This window comes from Phyllobates terribilis, unplaced genomic scaffold (genome assembly GCF_046119375.1).
Source record: "Phyllobates terribilis strain yellow unplaced genomic scaffold, ASM4611937v1 Scaffold_9__5_contigs__length_417890890, whole genome shotgun sequence".
NCBI lineage: Eukaryota > Metazoa > Chordata > Amphibia > Anura > Dendrobatidae > Phyllobates > Phyllobates terribilis.
The window spans coordinates 79,823,153-79,841,057 of record NW_027362769.1 but is presented as its reverse complement, the minus strand read 5'-3'; the positions used below and the strand labels follow the sequence as shown (position 1 = coordinate 79,841,057).

Genomic DNA, 17,905 nt, shown 5'->3' with positions numbered 1-17,905 from the left:
AGCCTCCGGGCTTTTCTGACTGAGACGTAAAGTAACAAAGTCAGATATCGGGGGCCGATCACCCCTCTTTCAGCAGGAGTCCCTCTGACTAGGCCAGAGTAAGAAATACAGGTGGCTTATGCCGCTCCGTCCGTATCCCCCTGGGATCCTTTTGCCTGTGGAGCTTGTCTCCTCTGCTCCCCTCCATGCCTTCTTAGGTAGGGACCTTGACCGGGTAGAGGTTAACTCTGACCCACTCCTCGTCTCAAGGCCAGAGTACGAGGACCGTGTATCTTCAGTCGGATGAGGCCTATTACTGAACTCTGGTGGGTGACCACAATCAGACGGAGACCACAATCACTGATGAAGATCACAATCAAAGACCTTGAACCTAAGATGGCCGTAGATCAAATATGAAAGAATAAGTATTGCCTAAAAGTGTGTCCTCCACCCTCACCCACTACATGGTTCCCCCCATCTCCTATATCCCGGGCTGGGGCAGCACCCTGGTGCATTTAGGCCCCCTACAGGACAGGAGTGGTGTAGTGTTGAGTGTGAAGTGGGGTCCTGAGAAATGCTCCATCCTTACCTGGAAGAGGAGATACCACACCTCTACTGAGGTGCAGTACCCCTGAGGTGACTGAACTCTCAGGGGCGCCACATTAGCACACAGGAGGTATACCAAAGATGTACTAGGGAGGGACAATAGCCTGAAGGACCTTCCTTCCAAGGCTAAATCTCCAACAGACATTAGGTCTAGTCTGTAGTGTTTGGAGAAAGTATGAATTGAGGACCATGTGGCAGCTCTGCAAATCTGTTCGATGGATGCGCTGGCTTTTTCAGCCCAGGAAACAGATATCGCCCTTGTAGAATGGGCCTTGAGCTTTGCTGGAGGAGGTAGATCCTGGATCTGGTAAGCCTCCGTAATCGCCCTCTTAATCCAGTTGGCTATTGTGGATTTTGCTGCTTTCTTTCCTCTGTTTGGACCTTGTGTATGGACAAATAGGTTCTTGTCTTTCCTTCCTTCTTCTGTTTCCTGAAGATAGTGGAGTACTGTTCTCTGAATGTCCCGAGTGTGGAATTCCATCTTTTTTTGTCTTTTGGGTTGTCACAAAAAGATGGAAGGATTATCTTCTGAGATCTGTGGAAATTTGAGACCACCTTAGGTAGAAATGAAGGGTCAAGTTGGAAAATTAGACTATCTTCCAGGATTCTCAGGTAGGGTTCGTTGACTGAAAGGGCCTGTAGTTCACACACTCTTCTGGCTGTAGTTATTGCCACCAGGAAAGCTGTTTTCCTGGTCAGCCTGTCCAGTCTTATGGTTGATAAGGGCTCAAAGGGTGGAAGAGTTAACCCTTTCAGAACAATGTTAAGGTCCCAGGGGGGAACCAGGTCTGTTAGTCTAGGGTGGATGCGGGTGGCTGCTGTCATAAATCTTCTCGCCCACTGATGTTCCGCTAGTCTTTGATCGAAGTATTTACTTAACGCCGCTACCTGGACCTTAAGAGTACTAGGTCTGAGACCTTTGTCCTGACCTTCTTGTAAAAAGTCTAGAATCTGAGCCACATCAGCCCTATGAGGGTCTGGGCGAGTGGGTGCACACCACCTTAAGAAGGTTTTCCAGATCTTACGGTAAACAGGTTTCCTGCTCTTCTGGAGAGTTTTGATCACTTTCTCTGAGAGGCCTCTTGTTTTTAATATCAGGAATTCAGAAGCCAGACAGTTAGGTGTAGTCTCTCAGGATCCAGATGGTGAATCGGTCCCTGGAGAAGGAGATCCTTGATTGGAGGAAGAATTAGAGGGCTCTCCACACTCAGACTGGTTAACGTTCCGAACCAACTTCTTTTTGGCCAGCGAGGGGCCACTAGAATTACTTTGGTCCCTTCAGTCCTCATCTTCTGTAAGGTTTTTGAAAGGATAGGTAGTGGGGGGGGGGGGGCATACGCTAGTTTGAACTCCCATTTGTAAGCGAATGCGTCCACGCCCAGGCAAGGGCCATTTGGATCCAGGGAGACATATTGAGGTACTTTCGCGTTCTGGTGTCCGGCGAAGAGATCTACCTCTGGATAGCCCCATCTCTCGACTAACATCTGGAAGATGTCTGGGTTTAGGCTCCACTCTCCTGGATGAATCTTTGTTCTGCTTAAGAAGTCGGCCTGGATATTGACTGAACCTTTGATATGAAGAGCCGACAAGGATAGAAGATGTTCTTCGGCCCAGGAGAATATTCTTGCTGAGATTGCTTTTATGCTTTCGTATCTTGTGCCCCCTTGATGACGAAGGTGGGCTACCATGGTGGTATTGTCTGAAAATATCTGAATGTGAGATTTCTGGACCAGAGGCTCTTCTGCTCTGAGGACTTCCTCTACGGCCTTTAGTTCTCTGAAATTTGAGTGTTGGCTCACCTCTTTGGTCCATATACCCTGGAATAGCTCTTGGAAGACCATGGCTCCCCATCCCTTTTCGCTGGCATCCACCTTTATGGTCACCAGCAGATTCTGGATCCATGGTACTCCTCTGTTCAGATTTTTCCGTTCAGCCACCAGAATAGAGAAGTCCTTACTCGTGGTGGTATAGGGATTCTCCTGTTCAGAGACTGTGGGGATCCGTCCCAATTCGTAAGGATGTGGGTCTGTAATGTTCGGGTATGCGCCCGAGTCCAGGCCACCATCTGAATACAACAGGATGTCATAGACCCGAGAACCGACATGGTGTCTCTTAATGATACTGATCTTCTGCTCTTTAGGACATTGATTTTTTGCTTTTATCATGGCCTGTTTTTGTTTGGGCAGGAATGACATCTGGCTGTGGGAATCCAATAGTACTCCTAGAAATGTTTTTGTCATGGAGGGAACCATCTCTGATTTTTTTTTCTGGTTCACTAATCAGCCCAGAGACGATAGGATCTGAGTGGTCAACTGTAGATTTTCTCGGAGTACTGGTACTGAGGGCCCGATTAATAACAAGTCTTCTAGGTATGGTACTATTGAAATGTTCTGACCCCTGATATAAGCCATGACTTCTGCCATGACTTTTGTAAATATTCGCGGGGCTGATGAAATTCCAAATGGGAGAACATTGAATTGATAGTGGACTATTTGATCCCCCCCGAGCCACTGCGAATCTTGGGAACCTCCTGTGAAGTGGATGTGTGGGGATGTGGTAATATGCATCCAGGGGGTCGATTGTGGCCATGACATGGTCCTGTCCTATCAGGGGGACCGTCGACCTGATGGATTCCATCTTGAATCGTTGGTAGTGGATATACTGATTCAGTGGCCTTAGATTGATTATAACTCTGTGTGAGCCATTTGTTTTTTATTAGGAAGAGTCTGGAATAATGTCCTGTGCCTATCTCTCTTGTAGGAACCAGGGATATCACCCCTGAGGACAATAGGTCTGTAAGACCGGATATCAGGGTGGCCTGACTACTGAGAGGAGAGCGGTGTTAACCTTATCCTCTCTGGAGGATAGGAGGAGAAATTTATTTTTACTCTGAACTCGACAACCCTCAGGACCCATGGGTCTGAGCAGATTTCTGTCCACTGAGGGAGAAAATTTGAGATGCGGCCCCCGACTGTCCTGACGTCATGGTCTGTTCTGACGTTGATTTTGGGAGAGAGAAATTTTTGCCTCCTCTACCTTTTTGGGTAGCTTCATTTTCCTGTTTTGCCTTTACCCCTATATTGAGGGGTCTGCTCTTGGGAGGGACGAAAAGGCCTCTTCCTCACATTCCTAGGTTCTGGGAGGGCCTTCTTCTTGTCTGAGGCCTTCTCTAGAAGATCATCTAGGGCTGGCCCGAACATGTATTTCCCCTTAAAGGGGATGAAACACAACTTAATTTTTGATGCCATGTCGCCGTTCCAGGATTTCAACCATAGGCCCCTTCTTACAGAGTTTGATAGCCCAGATGCTCTTGCCACCACTCTCACGGATTCTGCAGAGGCTAAAAACCCCGTAGCCTTCTGTAGAAGCAGTAGGGATGCCAAGATGTCTTCTCTGGGGGTGCCTGAAACTAGGTGTTCCTCCAGTTGATCTAGCCAACGCGCCATTGATCGAGCTACGCCCGTAGAGACTGCGTTGGTGCTTAATAGTGTTGCCGAGGTCTCCCAGGATTTTCTGAGTAGTCCCTCCATTTTGCGTTCCAATGGGTCTTTTAATTGAGAGGAATCTTCAAAGGGCAGTGTGGTTTTCTTTGCTACTCGTGCAATTTGGATATCCACTCTTGGAACTTCAGACCAGCATTCTGCCGTCTCATTGTCTACAGGAAATCTATCCCTTAACTCTGTAAGGGTATTTAATCTCTTTTCTGGAGATTCCCACTCCTCTAAGACTAAGTCACTAATATTCTGGTGTATAGGGAACACCAATTTTTTCCTGGAACGTAGCCCCCCCCTCCCCCAAACATCTGATCCTGTACTGTTTGGGGCACTTTTTCTTCCTCGACCTCCATAGTTCTCCTTACTGCCATGAGGAGTTCCTCCAAACTATCTGATGGAAAATAATATCTCTCTCGTTGGGAGTTATCAGGGGTTGGACTTGGTTCACCTTCCTCTGGAAGATCTTCTGAGATATATATCTCCTCGAGAGTCTTCCTCCCCTCCCTCTGGCGGGCTAATCTTACTCTTTTTGGCTGCTGAGGAAGTAGATGTAGAACTCTGACTAGGTGAGGGCGTAGGGAGAGTGACCGAGGCTAAGGAGGATTTGATCTCCTGACGTACAATCCCCTTTATCTCCTCCACTAAGGAAGGTTGTTCCTGCCTGATAATTTTCTCCTTACAGTCCTTGCATAGGGGCTTTCTATGGGAGGACGATAGTTTTTATTTTGTTGTACAGCTGGGACATCTGCGTGACGGTTTAACTTTTTCTCCAGATGCCATTTCCTTGTCCCCCTACAAGAGAGGGGAGAAGGGGAGGGGAGCTATAATCACTATTTCCTGCATCTGGGAGATGGACTACCAGTGCCTTACTTACTGGGATCGGACCGGCGCTGGGCTCTACAGATGTAGAGCGAGAAGCTTCAACAGACATGGTTTTGTCCTACCTGTAGATGTCTTTCTGTCCAGGGCTCCTTTTATGGGCGACCGAACCAGCGCCTCCCTCTGTTTAGAGGGCTCCTCCCCCGGTGTCCAGGTGAAGATTTCTGATCACCGGCAGCATTCCGCTCTTCTTCTATCACTTTTTGATGCGATTCACAGTGGAACGCAAACTGCCGGAAGTGGCGTCACTTCCGGCGCCACGGCGTGCGCTCCACATCCGGGAGCTGGCATCGCCCGCGCATCCAGAGGGGGGGAGAAGGAGGGGATGGACCGGAGAGCTCAGAGGCCTCCGGTCAGCAGATCCTGCAGACCTTGCCCGAGAGCGCGGACTGCAGGAGGGGGTCCCGAATCAGGAGGAGATGGGAGCAGCGCCCTGAGGAGGAGAGGTAAAGACTGCTTGATCCTCTGCTGCCCGGCTAGTAGTTTTCCCCCAGTGCCTGTCGCCGGCCCAGCACACTGGGGATGACCTCTTCATCCCTGATAGGGACAGGAAATAACACTGGAGGGAGGATGTGGGAGGGGCTATTTTAAACCTCTTCGTATTTCCTGTCTCTTTTAGGGTGGGGTTACATTCTCCTGTGTGCTGTCGTGGGGGGGGGGGGGGGGGTGTTATTAGAGAAAGAAGCTTAAAGAAAAAAAAACTAGTTTCTGGAAGCGTCTATTTCTTGAACATCTCTGGCTATGTGCACGCAACTTCTTTTAAACTTGAGCACACATACAAAGAGAAATTCCTCCAAAAACACGCCAATATTAGTGAGTTTCCTGAAGTGGTATCCAATTGAAAAACTTGTTCTTGAACACTCGAAAATTTCCGTCTGCACATAACTGATGGAAATACCAGTGACAGGGCAAGCAGTTTCTGCATTTTTTTCTCTTTTTCAAGACTAGAGTGTGGGGTCTGGTCAGTTGGGTTTGTATGTATGTATGCAAGATTTCCTGGCTTTTTTGTATGCCATAGAATTTCTTTGGTTTAATCTTCCAAGTTTTGCCTTTTCCTAGAAACATAAACAAGGTCCCTGGAAACAAGCAACCATTCCTGGACACCTTAATTCCTACACAATTTCTGGCCTCAGACCAGGTGTTGTTTATGAGGGACAACTGGTCAGTGTCCTCCAGTATGGACAGAAGGAGGTTACCAGATTTGACTTCACTACTACCTCTACCACACTGGGAGGTAAGGACTGCATTCACTTATAACCACTCTTAAACCTACTACACATGTACGTCTGGCATGTGTTTGTACACATACTGGAGAAACGTATCCACACGTACCTATTAGATCCTATAGTGATCTTCACATGTCCGTGTTTTCACATGGAACGTGTGTCCGTGTGGATCCCACGGAGACATGTCCATTTCATTTCTGGCAGCATGGAAGACCAGGGTCAATAGGTCCATGTAAATGCTTACAGCCTCATTGTGCCGTCTGTGTGACAAGTACTCGGAATAGAATGCATTCAAGAAATTCCTGTTTTTTTTTGTGTTAAAGATGTGCAAAGATAATGGATATCTGTCAGATATATAATTTGTGCCTTGCATGCGTAGCTTATTGTACATGTATTAACCTAATATATGAAGAAAACGACGTGGGGTCCTCCCCATTTTTGGTAACCAGCAAAGGTAAAGCAGACAGCTGTAAGGTTATATCAGGCTGGGAAGGGTCCAGGGTATTGGGCCTTTCCCAGCCTAAAAACGCCAGCCTGCAGCCTCCCCAGAAGTGGAGCATCACAAATTCTGGTGCTTCACCTTGGCTCTTCCTGATGCCCTGGTTGCGTTGGCAATCAGGGTGATGGTGCTTGGGTTTGCTGTCAGCTGTGAATTGACCAAAAACACTGCTACATTAAGCCCTGGTATTAGTAATGCAGCGGTGTCTATCAGATATCCCCATTACTAACCCAGTAATGAAGAAACACACACAAAAACATAATTGAAATAAACACTCCGCCCACGCTTTCCCTGGTTCACCACTTTATTAAAAAAGAAAAAAACAACGCTGGTCCGACATAGTCCTGCAAATCCGACGTACTCGCGCTAATCCGCCGCACAAAGCCTATAGAGCCTCGCTCTGATGCTCCATTGGCTTTGCAAACAACCCACTTCCGGGTCACGCAGAGCTGCACAAGACCAGTGACTCTGAAGGGCGGTGATATCGAGAACGTTCCCGATCTTCTGACGTTCCGGGTCACGCTGTGCCATGCGTGACCCGGCGACTGAAGAGCGGTAACTCTGTCTTATTATCTTTGCACATCTTTATTCCAGTATTTTTATTTGGTTTTAAATTATAGAAAGAACAGACAACATAAACTAACTTCTAGACTACAAGACCAGAATAGGAGGGGGGAGGAAAAAGGGTATCAGGGATGTAAAAGAAACAAAATTTTAATAGAGGGGTGGAAAAAGGAAGAATAATAGGGAAAGCAACAAGTATACACATTTAACACATAAAAGAGAAATTTCTTGATTGCATTTTATTCTGGTACGTATCACACGGATGGCACACAGGAGGTATACATATACACCCGGATGGCCAACAGAAAACCACACTGATGGTAAAAACGGACCGTCCCATGCTTCCTTTATTTTTTAAAGCATGTGAAGGCCTTATGTTTAGATCTATGCTTGGATAAAGGTTGTAAAAAAAAATTCTTATCTAAGGGTCACAGTGACATTACTTGGACGTAAAACTCCATTGATTTTTATTTACTCGACTTTTTCAGTGTGTAAATCTATCATCAAAAAGAGTTGGGTAATTTACAGCTCTTACCCAAGGAATTTGCTCTTATAAACCTGTCACTTCAGTTAGCCCTTATCTAAATGTTTGCTTTGTAACTTTAAGGCTAAGACTACTTCAAAGAACCAAATAATGGGTTTTCACGCTCTTGAATATTTGGACATAGGATGTTGGTTAAAAAGTTCAACCATATTACCTCCACACAACAAGAAGTGAAGCCATATTGTTAATTAAATCGACTGTACATTCTTTAAGTAATATACTTTTCTTCTCAAATCTGAGCTTTTATCAATTTTGTCCAAACAATCAGTAGAAACTGTACCTGGAGTAATAAAATCAGTGATTTAGTAAGTTTTTGGGTCTTTTTTTTTTTTTTTTTTGAAATCCTATAAGTGTAGTATACAACGTAACTGATATGCTTTATTGAAATTAAATCTCTCTATTTCAAGGTCCAACACAAACTGGAGAAACCACTCGCCTTCCACCACTGGTGGCCACCTCGGAGTCTGTGACCGAGATCACCTCTAGCAGCTTTGTGATCTCTTGGGTCTCTGCATCTGATACAGTCTCTGGATTCCGTGTTGAGTATGAGCTTAGTGAGGAGGGAGAAGAGAAGCGATTTTTGGGTAAGTGTCTGTTATTTCTGTCTGAGTGTCATTGCCGGACTTGTAGTGTGAAAAGTTCTTGGCTGGCATACCTTACTTTCAAGAATGGAAAAATGCCTGTGGGCTTTTTTTTGGGAGAGATGGATGAAGTATAAAAATTCATGAATATTTGGTTAAATAACTCAAAATGTTCTCTGATTTTTAGTGATTGCATCGTTCATGTACATGGTATCAGAAGTATAGAATGTGTTTCTTATACATAAGCTGCAAAGGGTCATTTGTTTTCTCAAAAGATAAATGCAGGCATTTGTCATTCATTAAAGTACTCCCAATGCAGTATATCTTTTAGTCTTGGCTCATTCTCTTCTAGTCTTTTGTGGGTGGTCAAATTTGTCAGGTTTTATTTCCTTTGCTTGTATAGCGCCAACACATTCCTTACCGCTATATAGTTGGCATTTACATCCTCATTCATTTGTAGTCCAGGGCACATAATATTACACAATAAATTTGGGGTTTCATTAGACTAACTGGCCATGTACTGTCTACTAAATGATAATCACATGGATACTTATGCTCTGCTAATAGATTATTGGAACTGCATTCATTTAAGATGCATTCAGTGGCGCACCAGTGAACCAATGGTCCAGATCTGCATCATTTTTTTTTAGAAGCCTGTGGTTTTGTTAAAAACACAATTGGCATTTAGAGGTTCCTATTTCTTTAGGATATTCAATATTAAATCTGTAGGGCTTTGATCTCGCTTTGTATGCATGGGCGACTGTGCCTGATACTGCAGTTTGCTTCGTCCATTTGAATGGGACGAGCTGCTTTACCAGGGACCGGTGATCATGTTGACAATGAAGGGTATTGGGCACTCAAAGTGCTGTGGCACCTTCATTGTGCTGATTGTCTGTCTGGTGGGGTCTCGGAGGTCTGGCTCATAATTGGGATGGGCCATTAGTGTTTGGAATTTAGGAGAAACCTTTTAAGAGAATATTTGCCTAAAGAAAGTATATTTAATCTTCTTATGAAAACTTTTTTTATTTTTTTTATTTTATTATAGATCTTCCGAAAACTACTACATCTGTTAACATCCCAGACTTGTTGCCTGGCCGGAAATACAACATTAATGTGTATGAGATCACCCAGGAGGGTGAACAGAGCCTTATTTTGTCCACATCACAGACAACTGGTGAGTGTGACCACCCATGTAATATGAAAGATGGTTCTAGTTAGTTAGTACCAATATTTCTGAGCATTTTTATTCATTTCGATCTTGTTCCTTAGCCCCTGACAGTCCACCAGAATATACTATTGAACATGTTGATGACACATCTATTGAGATCACCTGGACCAAACCTCAAGCTCCTATCACAGGTGAGACCTTTGCTGCCGATTTGCTCCCCATAGTTTTACTATAGCCTTTGATGCCTGTTTAGTAATGATTAATGGGGTTTCTTGCTTCCTTAGGCTACAGAATTGTCTACGCTCCTACTGTCGAAGGCGCTAGCACAGAGCTCATCCTGCCAGAAACTGCAACTTCTGTGACCCTCACCGACCTCTTTCCTGGAGTTGAATACAACATTACTATTTATGCTGTAGAGGACAGCCAAGAAAGTACTCCTATAGTCTTCCAAAAGGAAACCACAGGGACCCCACAAATTGGTAACTGGCAGAGCATGAATATTTTTGTTGGTAGTAAATCTGTTTGTGCTCCGCGCTAGAAACTGTAGACCGGATATTGTGTGTGTGTATAGATTGAACAGGGATATTTCCAGGTCGTTGCTGGCAATGTTTGTTTTTGATGTATTGAAGGTAAACTTCCTAGGCTTTACTAATTCTGCCTACATTTCAAAAATCAAATTTTTTTTCAAAGCTCCACTCCTTAAGGAACTCGAGACAGTCAGCCAAATATAATACAAATGCACGAACACTCCTATTTCTCCTGTCCATGTAGGTGGTGAATAAATGTCAAGTTTTTATTCTATTGGCTCATGGAGAGAGGAATAGAAAAATATTCCATGTAACATGAATGTTTTTCTAACTTTTTGCCAGAGCAGAAAGACACTACAAGAGCTGCCTTGGCTCTGAACTTCGAGTTAATCTAGTGTAAAGTTCTGTAACTGGAAAGCTACTTGATTCTTGATTATTCCTAAGTAGAGACTATCCTGTTTTCAAAATTACGTTTACATGAATTGAAATGATGAATTTGGAATTTTTTCATTTTTCAAAACATTGCTCCTTTCTTACTCCAATGTTACAAGCAGTATCCCGTAGAGGGCAATGAGCATGTTTAATGATGAAATGATGGTATTTTTTCCATTCCTTTTTTTTATGCAGTGATTGTTCCATCACCCACTGAATTGCAGTTGCTCGAAGCATCTGATGTAAAGATCATCATCTCATGGAACGCCCCACCAAGTGAAGTTTCTGGGTACCGTGTTGTGGTAGCACCAAGCGGTTCCCCAGATCAGGAGCCTCACACCTTACCAGTGAGCAGAAGCACTTTTGCAGAGCTTGTCAACTTGCATCCTGGAACCAACTACAGATTCCAAGTTTATGCAGTCAGTCGTGGACAAGAGAGCGAGCCGCTCGTGGGAGAGTTTCCAACTAGTAAGTTTATTATCTTCAGTTTTTTTTTTACATAGATTACACTCAACAAATTCTCATTTCGGTGTATCTTATTTTTTTAACATCTAGAATTGGATTCTCCACGTGATTTGAACTTTGAGGACTTGACGGAATCTTCAGTCCTTATCATTTGGACCGCTCCTCGTTCTCAGATCGGTCGCTATGTTCTTTCGGTGGGTCAGACCCGTGGTGGTCAACCTACCCAATTTAATGTGAATTCTCCTGCAACAAGTTATAAAATTAAAAACCTGCAGCCTGGGACAGAGTACACAGTCTCTCTGATTGCCCTAAAGGGAAACCAGCAAAGTAACCCAACCACCGGAATATTCTCAACATGTAAGTATAAAAGATTAGTATATCTATAGTATATATCTTATTGTCTAATAAAACTATTCTCTTTTTATATATTTTATTTACTCGCTTATATAGCGTCTTTAGCTTCCACAGCACTTTACATATGTCATCATCACTGTCCCTATTGGGGCTCACAATCTAAATTCCCTATCAGTATGTATTTGGAGTGTGGAAGAAAACCCACTCAAGAAAAAAAAAAAACCCCTTGGTAGGATTTGAACCCAGGACCCCAGCGCTGCAAAGTAACGGTGCTAATCGCTGAGCCACCATGCTGCCTCTACCATTATATTTCTCACTGTCGAAGCTGCGCTTCTTCTTACTGGCAAGTTGTCTATCCTTCAGACCCACGTAACACTTCATAAATAACCTGAATGTTTGGTTCAGTGTTAATCAGATAATCCTTTCTAGGCAGCCACAAGGCATGCTCTGTACCTGGGCTATGAATCAGTTACACACCTCTTCTATCTTACTTTTCTGCAGCAGTGAAGGGGTTAAACCAGTTAGTATTTTAGGAATGCATCACTGTCCAGCTAGGAATTCTCCAAGCTTTCTTGTGTCCTCTTACCAGACTTGCACATTACAAATGAAAAAAAAAAAAGGTCTAATTTTCTCATTTTTAGTTTGAAGTTTTGCATGTATAGATATTAGAACACCACTTGACTGTTCTTTGAATATCTGAGTGGGTTGCGGATTTGCCAGGCCTGTTTGGATGTGAAACTCAAAGCGGAATATTTTGTGAACTTGGCAGCTGTTGAGGAACCACTTCAAGCGGTCGGCCGGATGTAGGTTCAAGCGAATGAGGCCTTGTTGAAGTAACCTCATGAGACTCCTGAGAGGGGTCCGGAGCAAAGACTCTGAGAACAGACTGCACTAAACATCCCCTACAATCCCCTTGGGCTTAATCTGTGTGGCGGATTTATATATGCATACAGCGAGGGGAGAAAAAGGAGGATAAATTTCCCTTAATATTTCTTTTACACTTTCTCCTGACTTTTTTTTTCTTTCTCCCATTTGTAGTGGAACCTGTGGGATCAATCCCTCCTTACAGCACTGAAGTTACAGAGACCACCATAGTCATTACCTGGACTCCTGTACCCAGGATTGGTTTTAAGGTATAAGACTGCAGCTTGCATCAGTCCGTGCTTATTCCTATCATATATCCACATGACGAGTAAATGAGGTCTTCACATTTGATTTAATTTTGTATGGCAATAAATGTTCCTGACATATACATTGATGGATGCTTAAAGGGGTTGTCCACTTTTCGGACAACCCCTTCTCAATTATGTTTGCCCCCAGTAAAATAACAATTATACTCCCCTCTGACGCCAGTGCCTTTCCTGTGGTGTCGGCACTCTTTCCCGGGGCTCATGTCACATTTGGTGCAAGGCTCACTTGACATAACAATCAGCGCAGGCTTCACGCTCCTCGCTTTCAGACCAATTGGACATCAAGAGGAAGCCAAAGCTGCAGCCAGCCACTCGCTTCCTCTTGAGGTCTTGATAAGACTGAAAGCGTGGCGCGTGCGCCTAATGGCCGCAGTGATCGGTTTGTGATGTGAGCCCCGGGAGAGTGAGTTCTGACACCTTTCGAACAGTGTTGGCACCAGAGGTCAGAATAAGTGTTGTTTTACTAGGGACAAAAATGCTAATTGAGACAGGGTTGTCCGAGAAATGGAAAACCTCTTTATCCATAAGCTAAAATGTATCTATTTGACTTTATATATGTCATGATACTTTTAGAACCTATATGCAGAATGAATGCCTGCAAATGAAGTGTACTTATTTTATGAACTGTAGTGGAAAGTGTGTTTTATTGTGAGACTTTCGGGTATACCTGATAAACCTGTGGAAAAAGCTCAGTGTGAATGGGGCATAAATCCTCATCTGCCATGGCTTTGTTCTGCCCTTAGTGGCCAAGTAGCACTGCTAAGACCACATTCACACATCTTGTGTTTATTATATATTCATAATAATAAGTTGTTTTTTTTTTTATATTATCTATATTATTTACGTTTTTTTTTTGTCTTTTTAACATGCTTTCATTTAGGAGGGTTGTGAGTATTGTGCTACTGGGTTTTGTTCTACACATCAAAACTTAAAAGGGTATTCCCATCTCAAAGATCCTATCAGTAGGAGCAGTTTAGAAATGTAATATAGAATTTTTGATTTGCTAGGCCACTTACCTCATGTGCAGGCAATAAAGGACCTTAGGTATCCATGGTTGCGACCACTAACAGCTAGCTAACTGTCACTTTATCAGTGGACGTAACCATGAATACCCAAGGTCCTGCAATGCCTGCAAATGAGGAAAGAGATATAGCGAAACAAACTATACTACATTTCTAATTGGAGGTATTTGCTAATATTATTATTATTATTATTATTACACCTACTACATATTGGGAGAGGATCTTGGAGATGGGAATACCCCTTTAACCTCTTTTAACTTTGTTCCATTTCATTTTACTAGTTGGACGTACGTCCAAGCCAAGGCGGCGAAGCGCCCAGAGAAGTTATCTCCGAGTCCGGCAGCATTGTCATCTCTGGCCTAACCCCAGGTGTTGAGTACTCCTACAGCATCTCTGTTCTGAAGGATGGTGAAGAAAGTGAATCTCCTATCACAAAGACTGTGGTGACACGTAAGGATAAGTGACTTCTTTATATTTGTGTTGGCCGTGGTTTTTGAACTGTAATTGTAATTTTGTTTCTTTCATTGATAACAGCTCTCTCCCCTCCAACAAACCTGCGTTTCCAGCCAAGTCCAGATTCTATTACTTTGACAGTCTACTGGGACAGAAGTACATCTCCAGGTAATGGCCTTGGCTATTTTTGTCATGAACCCACCACTTTAAAGTGGTCTTCTGATTAATTATAGAATATCCACAGTTTTTGCCATAAATACCAGATGTTGGTCTTGTATATTCAGAGAAGTGTGATCCTCTAAGCCCTGTTGGCAACTCAAATCGAGCAATTGCGTTCTTGGGTGTGCTTCTTTTAACCCCTATTGGAGCTCCTTTTATAATAGCGCTTCTTTACATGCTCACATTTTTTTCAGTCCAGACTGCAGTGACTAGGTTTTTTTTTGTATTCATGGATAAAATGCATACATGAAAGGGGACGTGTGAACAGGTCTTGAATAGAATTTTTCATTTTTTTTTTTCTCATTTTGAACTGGATAAAGGATGTAGTGGTGGCTGCAGAGCAGAATAAAACCTATTGGATTGAGTTGTTTTTTTTTTTGTTTGTTTTTTTCAGCCCAAGTGGGTGTAGACAGTTTTTACAGGGGGTGTGTAGTCTCCCTGTATGATGCTTACCAGTTCTAAGCAGCCAGCAACACTCTAAGGAAAGAACATGCCTCACTGTCTTAGAGCAAATTTCCCAGTGTATGCGTTGTAATGATACTCTGATCTCCTGGTCTACCCTCCTGCATGAGTAAGTGTGAGGAATGGGGTCAGTACAGCTGAGGTTAGCTTTGTCCATTACAAACTCTTCTATCAGGTCTCCTCTCATAGCACTCTCAGCTCTTCAGTACTGCCCCTCCTCCACATTGCCTGTCCAGAGATAAGAGCTAGAAGTGTCAGTATCCCACTCTGTGCTCAACTTGTAATCTCTCTGCTATGAGATGAGAGCAGGGCGTCATTGCATCTCACACAGGAGTAGCCCAGAACAGGCAGACTGATCTAAGCTATGGTGGGGGTGTATTCTTCTTTCCTTTTCAGTATTGCTGCTTGCTTATGATTGGTCAAAATCATACAGGGAGAAAAAGTACACTCCTTCAGTGAAAACTGTGTGATAACACCCATTTATATTTTTAAAAAGGTTAACTCATTAGGTACCACATACTTTGATTGCTAATATATCTGCAACGTAGAAACAAAGTTAAAGGAAAAAAAATGTATTCAGCTCTTTAGCCACCATTACACGGTGTCCATTTCAACAATACAGATTTGGTGAAAGATCCTATTGTGTTGGCTGATGGAGGTCTGTGGCTATGCCGCTTCTTATATTGTAAATAAGGGGTATTTCTATTTTAGGTGATCTCTCTAAGACCAGCTTTTAAGGAAAATAAGCAAACAAAATAATTTTCGCTTTTTTCTCCATAGGCATCACTGGGTACAGAATAAGCTCCTCTCCCACAGATAGGCAGCAAGGATACCCTACTGAGGAGGATGTTGATGCAAGGCAGACCTCTTTCACCATTGAGAGTCTTAGTCCTGGCGTGGAATATAATATCAGTGTCTATGCAGTAAAAGGAGATGAAGAGAGTGCTCCCCTTTCCAAAATTGTTACTCAAGGTAATGATGAAATTGCTTGTGCCTTTTTGTTTCTTTACTATTTGAGGTAGTGGCTAATGGGATTGATGAATTTGGCTCTTAACAAACCATTTCTTGCATCTACTTCATTGCTTTCAGCACACTGCTATAAAACCATTTATCAAATGGTTTTTAACAGTCGGCCATGAGCACATGTAATCTACAGACCTGATAGCCGAGGTCTTCATGGCCGTAGCATCTTAAAGAACAGTTGATCTGCAAGTTGCTGACAAATACAATGTCTCTTTTGCCACATTTTTGTAGAATTTTGTTGGCATGGATAATTGAAAGTGATGGTGTCACTTTAAGAAGTGTTAAGTTACAAGGGTCCAACATATTAACAAGTATTTGTGTTATTGAACTTACTACTAGTTTCCAGAAATTCTAATTCCCTCCCATTATATTTGCATTTCTATATGACCTTGTGTTCTAGTGCTGGCTATGCAAGATGCACTTTTTGCCATTTTTACCTCTCACAATCTACATATTGTCTATCTAAATGTGTTGGTTATACTTTGTATACATCTCTGCAGTGTTTGAAGGCTGACTCCACCTTTTAAAACTAAATGGAAAACGTATTAATCCTGGCAACAGTGCAGAACCCCAGAATTGTCCCACTACGACCACGATCACATCCCATATGTGGAAAAATCTAAGAAGTCTAGAGCCAAAGTCTGCACTTTTAAGGGCGCAGTCAGATGGACGTATAAAATCTACTGATATCAAAACTCAGTGCACGGACTGACCTGCAGCTCTCCCGACCCAAGCATGACGGCTGCATAGAAGTAAAAGCAGCTGTCGCGCTCTGCTCAAGAGAGCCGCCGGCAAATCCATGCACTGTGTTTTGATCTTTGTCCGACTGTCTGACTGTGCTCTAGTTGTAACATCTGATATCTCAGAAGTGGAAATAGTTGATTTTAGGTGGACTTGTCCTTTAAGCATTAGTTTGTACCTTACTAATATTTGCTGTGGCGGCTCTACCATTGCTGTTGGATTGACTGCACTGCTCCAAGCCAAAATATGCCAATGTGTGTCTGGAGAGTTTGATATGTCTCAGTACTATCTTTGTAGTTGCAAATGTGGACTATATCTTTGAAATTCTAGCATTTACTTTGTGTCGACACCCAATGGTGCAGCAGAACATACACTGCAAACACGGTGGTCAGTAGTCTCACAGTTTACCTGCAAAATCTCACGGCCATTCGCCTTCACATGTGGACATGGTTTGACCATGTGCGTTCAGCCTCCCCATTGGGTCTCTCCCTAGAAGCCCTTAAGGGAATAAACTCCAGCCTTCTGTAATGTCCAGTAGTAGGTAGGGAGCGATAAGACTAAAGCTATATACATTTTTGCAGCACGTATATATTTTAGTTGGGTGAGCAATACTGGATTAGAGGTGTTTTCTAGCCATCACATGGTCAGTGGTGGCAACTGATTAATTGGACACCATTGCACCTTTTTATAGATAATTGATTGCATTTAGAAACTACTCTTCATTATATAGACTTTCTTACCAATCTGAATCCGGTTGGTAAGGCAGTGCATTAGTTGAAACCTGCTACTTGCTTAAAATGTATTATGCAAAACCAATTGCTTACAAAGTATATTGGTTGCACATGGTCATTACATGTGTATTTTGGGCTGTGGGAACTACTTAATCAAGCTTTGCAAATCTTTATGCATTAAGCATCAATTCCATTCAGTTTTAATTTGAATTTGAATCCGACACACTTTGAGTATCAATTGCTTTTCTAGTAATTACCTGTAATTGTGTGCAATCCTTGACTGACTTGCTTTGCTTCCTTTCTTGCATCCACCAATTTTTGCTTTTTTTGACATGCATCGCCCTGCCAGAAATTCCCCAGCTCACTGATCTAAAGTTTGTCGACGTAACTGACACGAGCATTGATCTGAGGTGGACTCCCATTAAGTCCCCCAACATTATTGGCTACCGAGTCACGGTGGTTGCTGCTGGAGAGTCTATCCCCATCTACGAAGAATTTGTGCACCCCTCAGAGGGGTATTACAAGGTCTCAGGATTGGAGCCCGGCATTGACTATGAAATCAGCGTGATTACACTCATTAACGGCGGAGAGAGCGCCCCGACCACAATCGTGCAACAAACCGGTGATTGTACACTCCTTGCAAATTTGCGAAGGCAGGGCTCTATGTGCTCACCAGCAGGACCGGCGCAGGGAAATGGGTTCCTTGCCTAGATTGATGTGATCGGGTTTAGCTAAAATGATACAAT

At 43.3% G+C, this 17,905-nt stretch overlaps 1 protein-coding gene across 5 annotated transcripts in view; it reads left to right on the top strand.

The window, feature by feature from the left end:
• The window catches only part of FN1 (fibronectin 1), a 64,296-nt gene that overhangs the window by 26,473 nt on the left and 19,918 nt on the right, over nucleotides 1-17,905 (top strand). For 3 of the 5 annotated variants that reach the window (XM_073646635.1, XM_073646634.1, XM_073646633.1), the window contains exons 14-25: nucleotides 6,018-6,192; nucleotides 8,199-8,375; nucleotides 9,418-9,546; nucleotides 9,642-9,731; nucleotides 9,825-10,019; nucleotides 10,695-10,967; nucleotides 11,055-11,321; nucleotides 12,357-12,451; nucleotides 13,812-13,980; nucleotides 14,065-14,151; nucleotides 15,445-15,636; nucleotides 17,509-17,781. In XM_073646635.1, coding sequence (XP_073502736.1) covers nucleotides 6,018-6,192; nucleotides 8,199-8,375; nucleotides 9,418-9,546; nucleotides 9,642-9,731; nucleotides 9,825-10,019; nucleotides 10,695-10,967; nucleotides 11,055-11,321; nucleotides 12,357-12,451; nucleotides 13,812-13,980; nucleotides 14,065-14,151; nucleotides 15,445-15,636; nucleotides 17,509-17,781 — 2,122 coding nt within the window. The remainder of the gene's footprint in view (nucleotides 1-6,017; nucleotides 6,193-8,198; nucleotides 8,376-9,417; nucleotides 9,547-9,641; nucleotides 9,732-9,824; nucleotides 10,020-10,694; nucleotides 10,968-11,054; nucleotides 11,322-12,356; nucleotides 12,452-13,811; nucleotides 13,981-14,064; nucleotides 14,152-15,444; nucleotides 15,637-17,508; nucleotides 17,782-17,905) is intronic. The other 2 variants (XM_073646638.1, XM_073646636.1) reach the window with 1 other exon arrangement.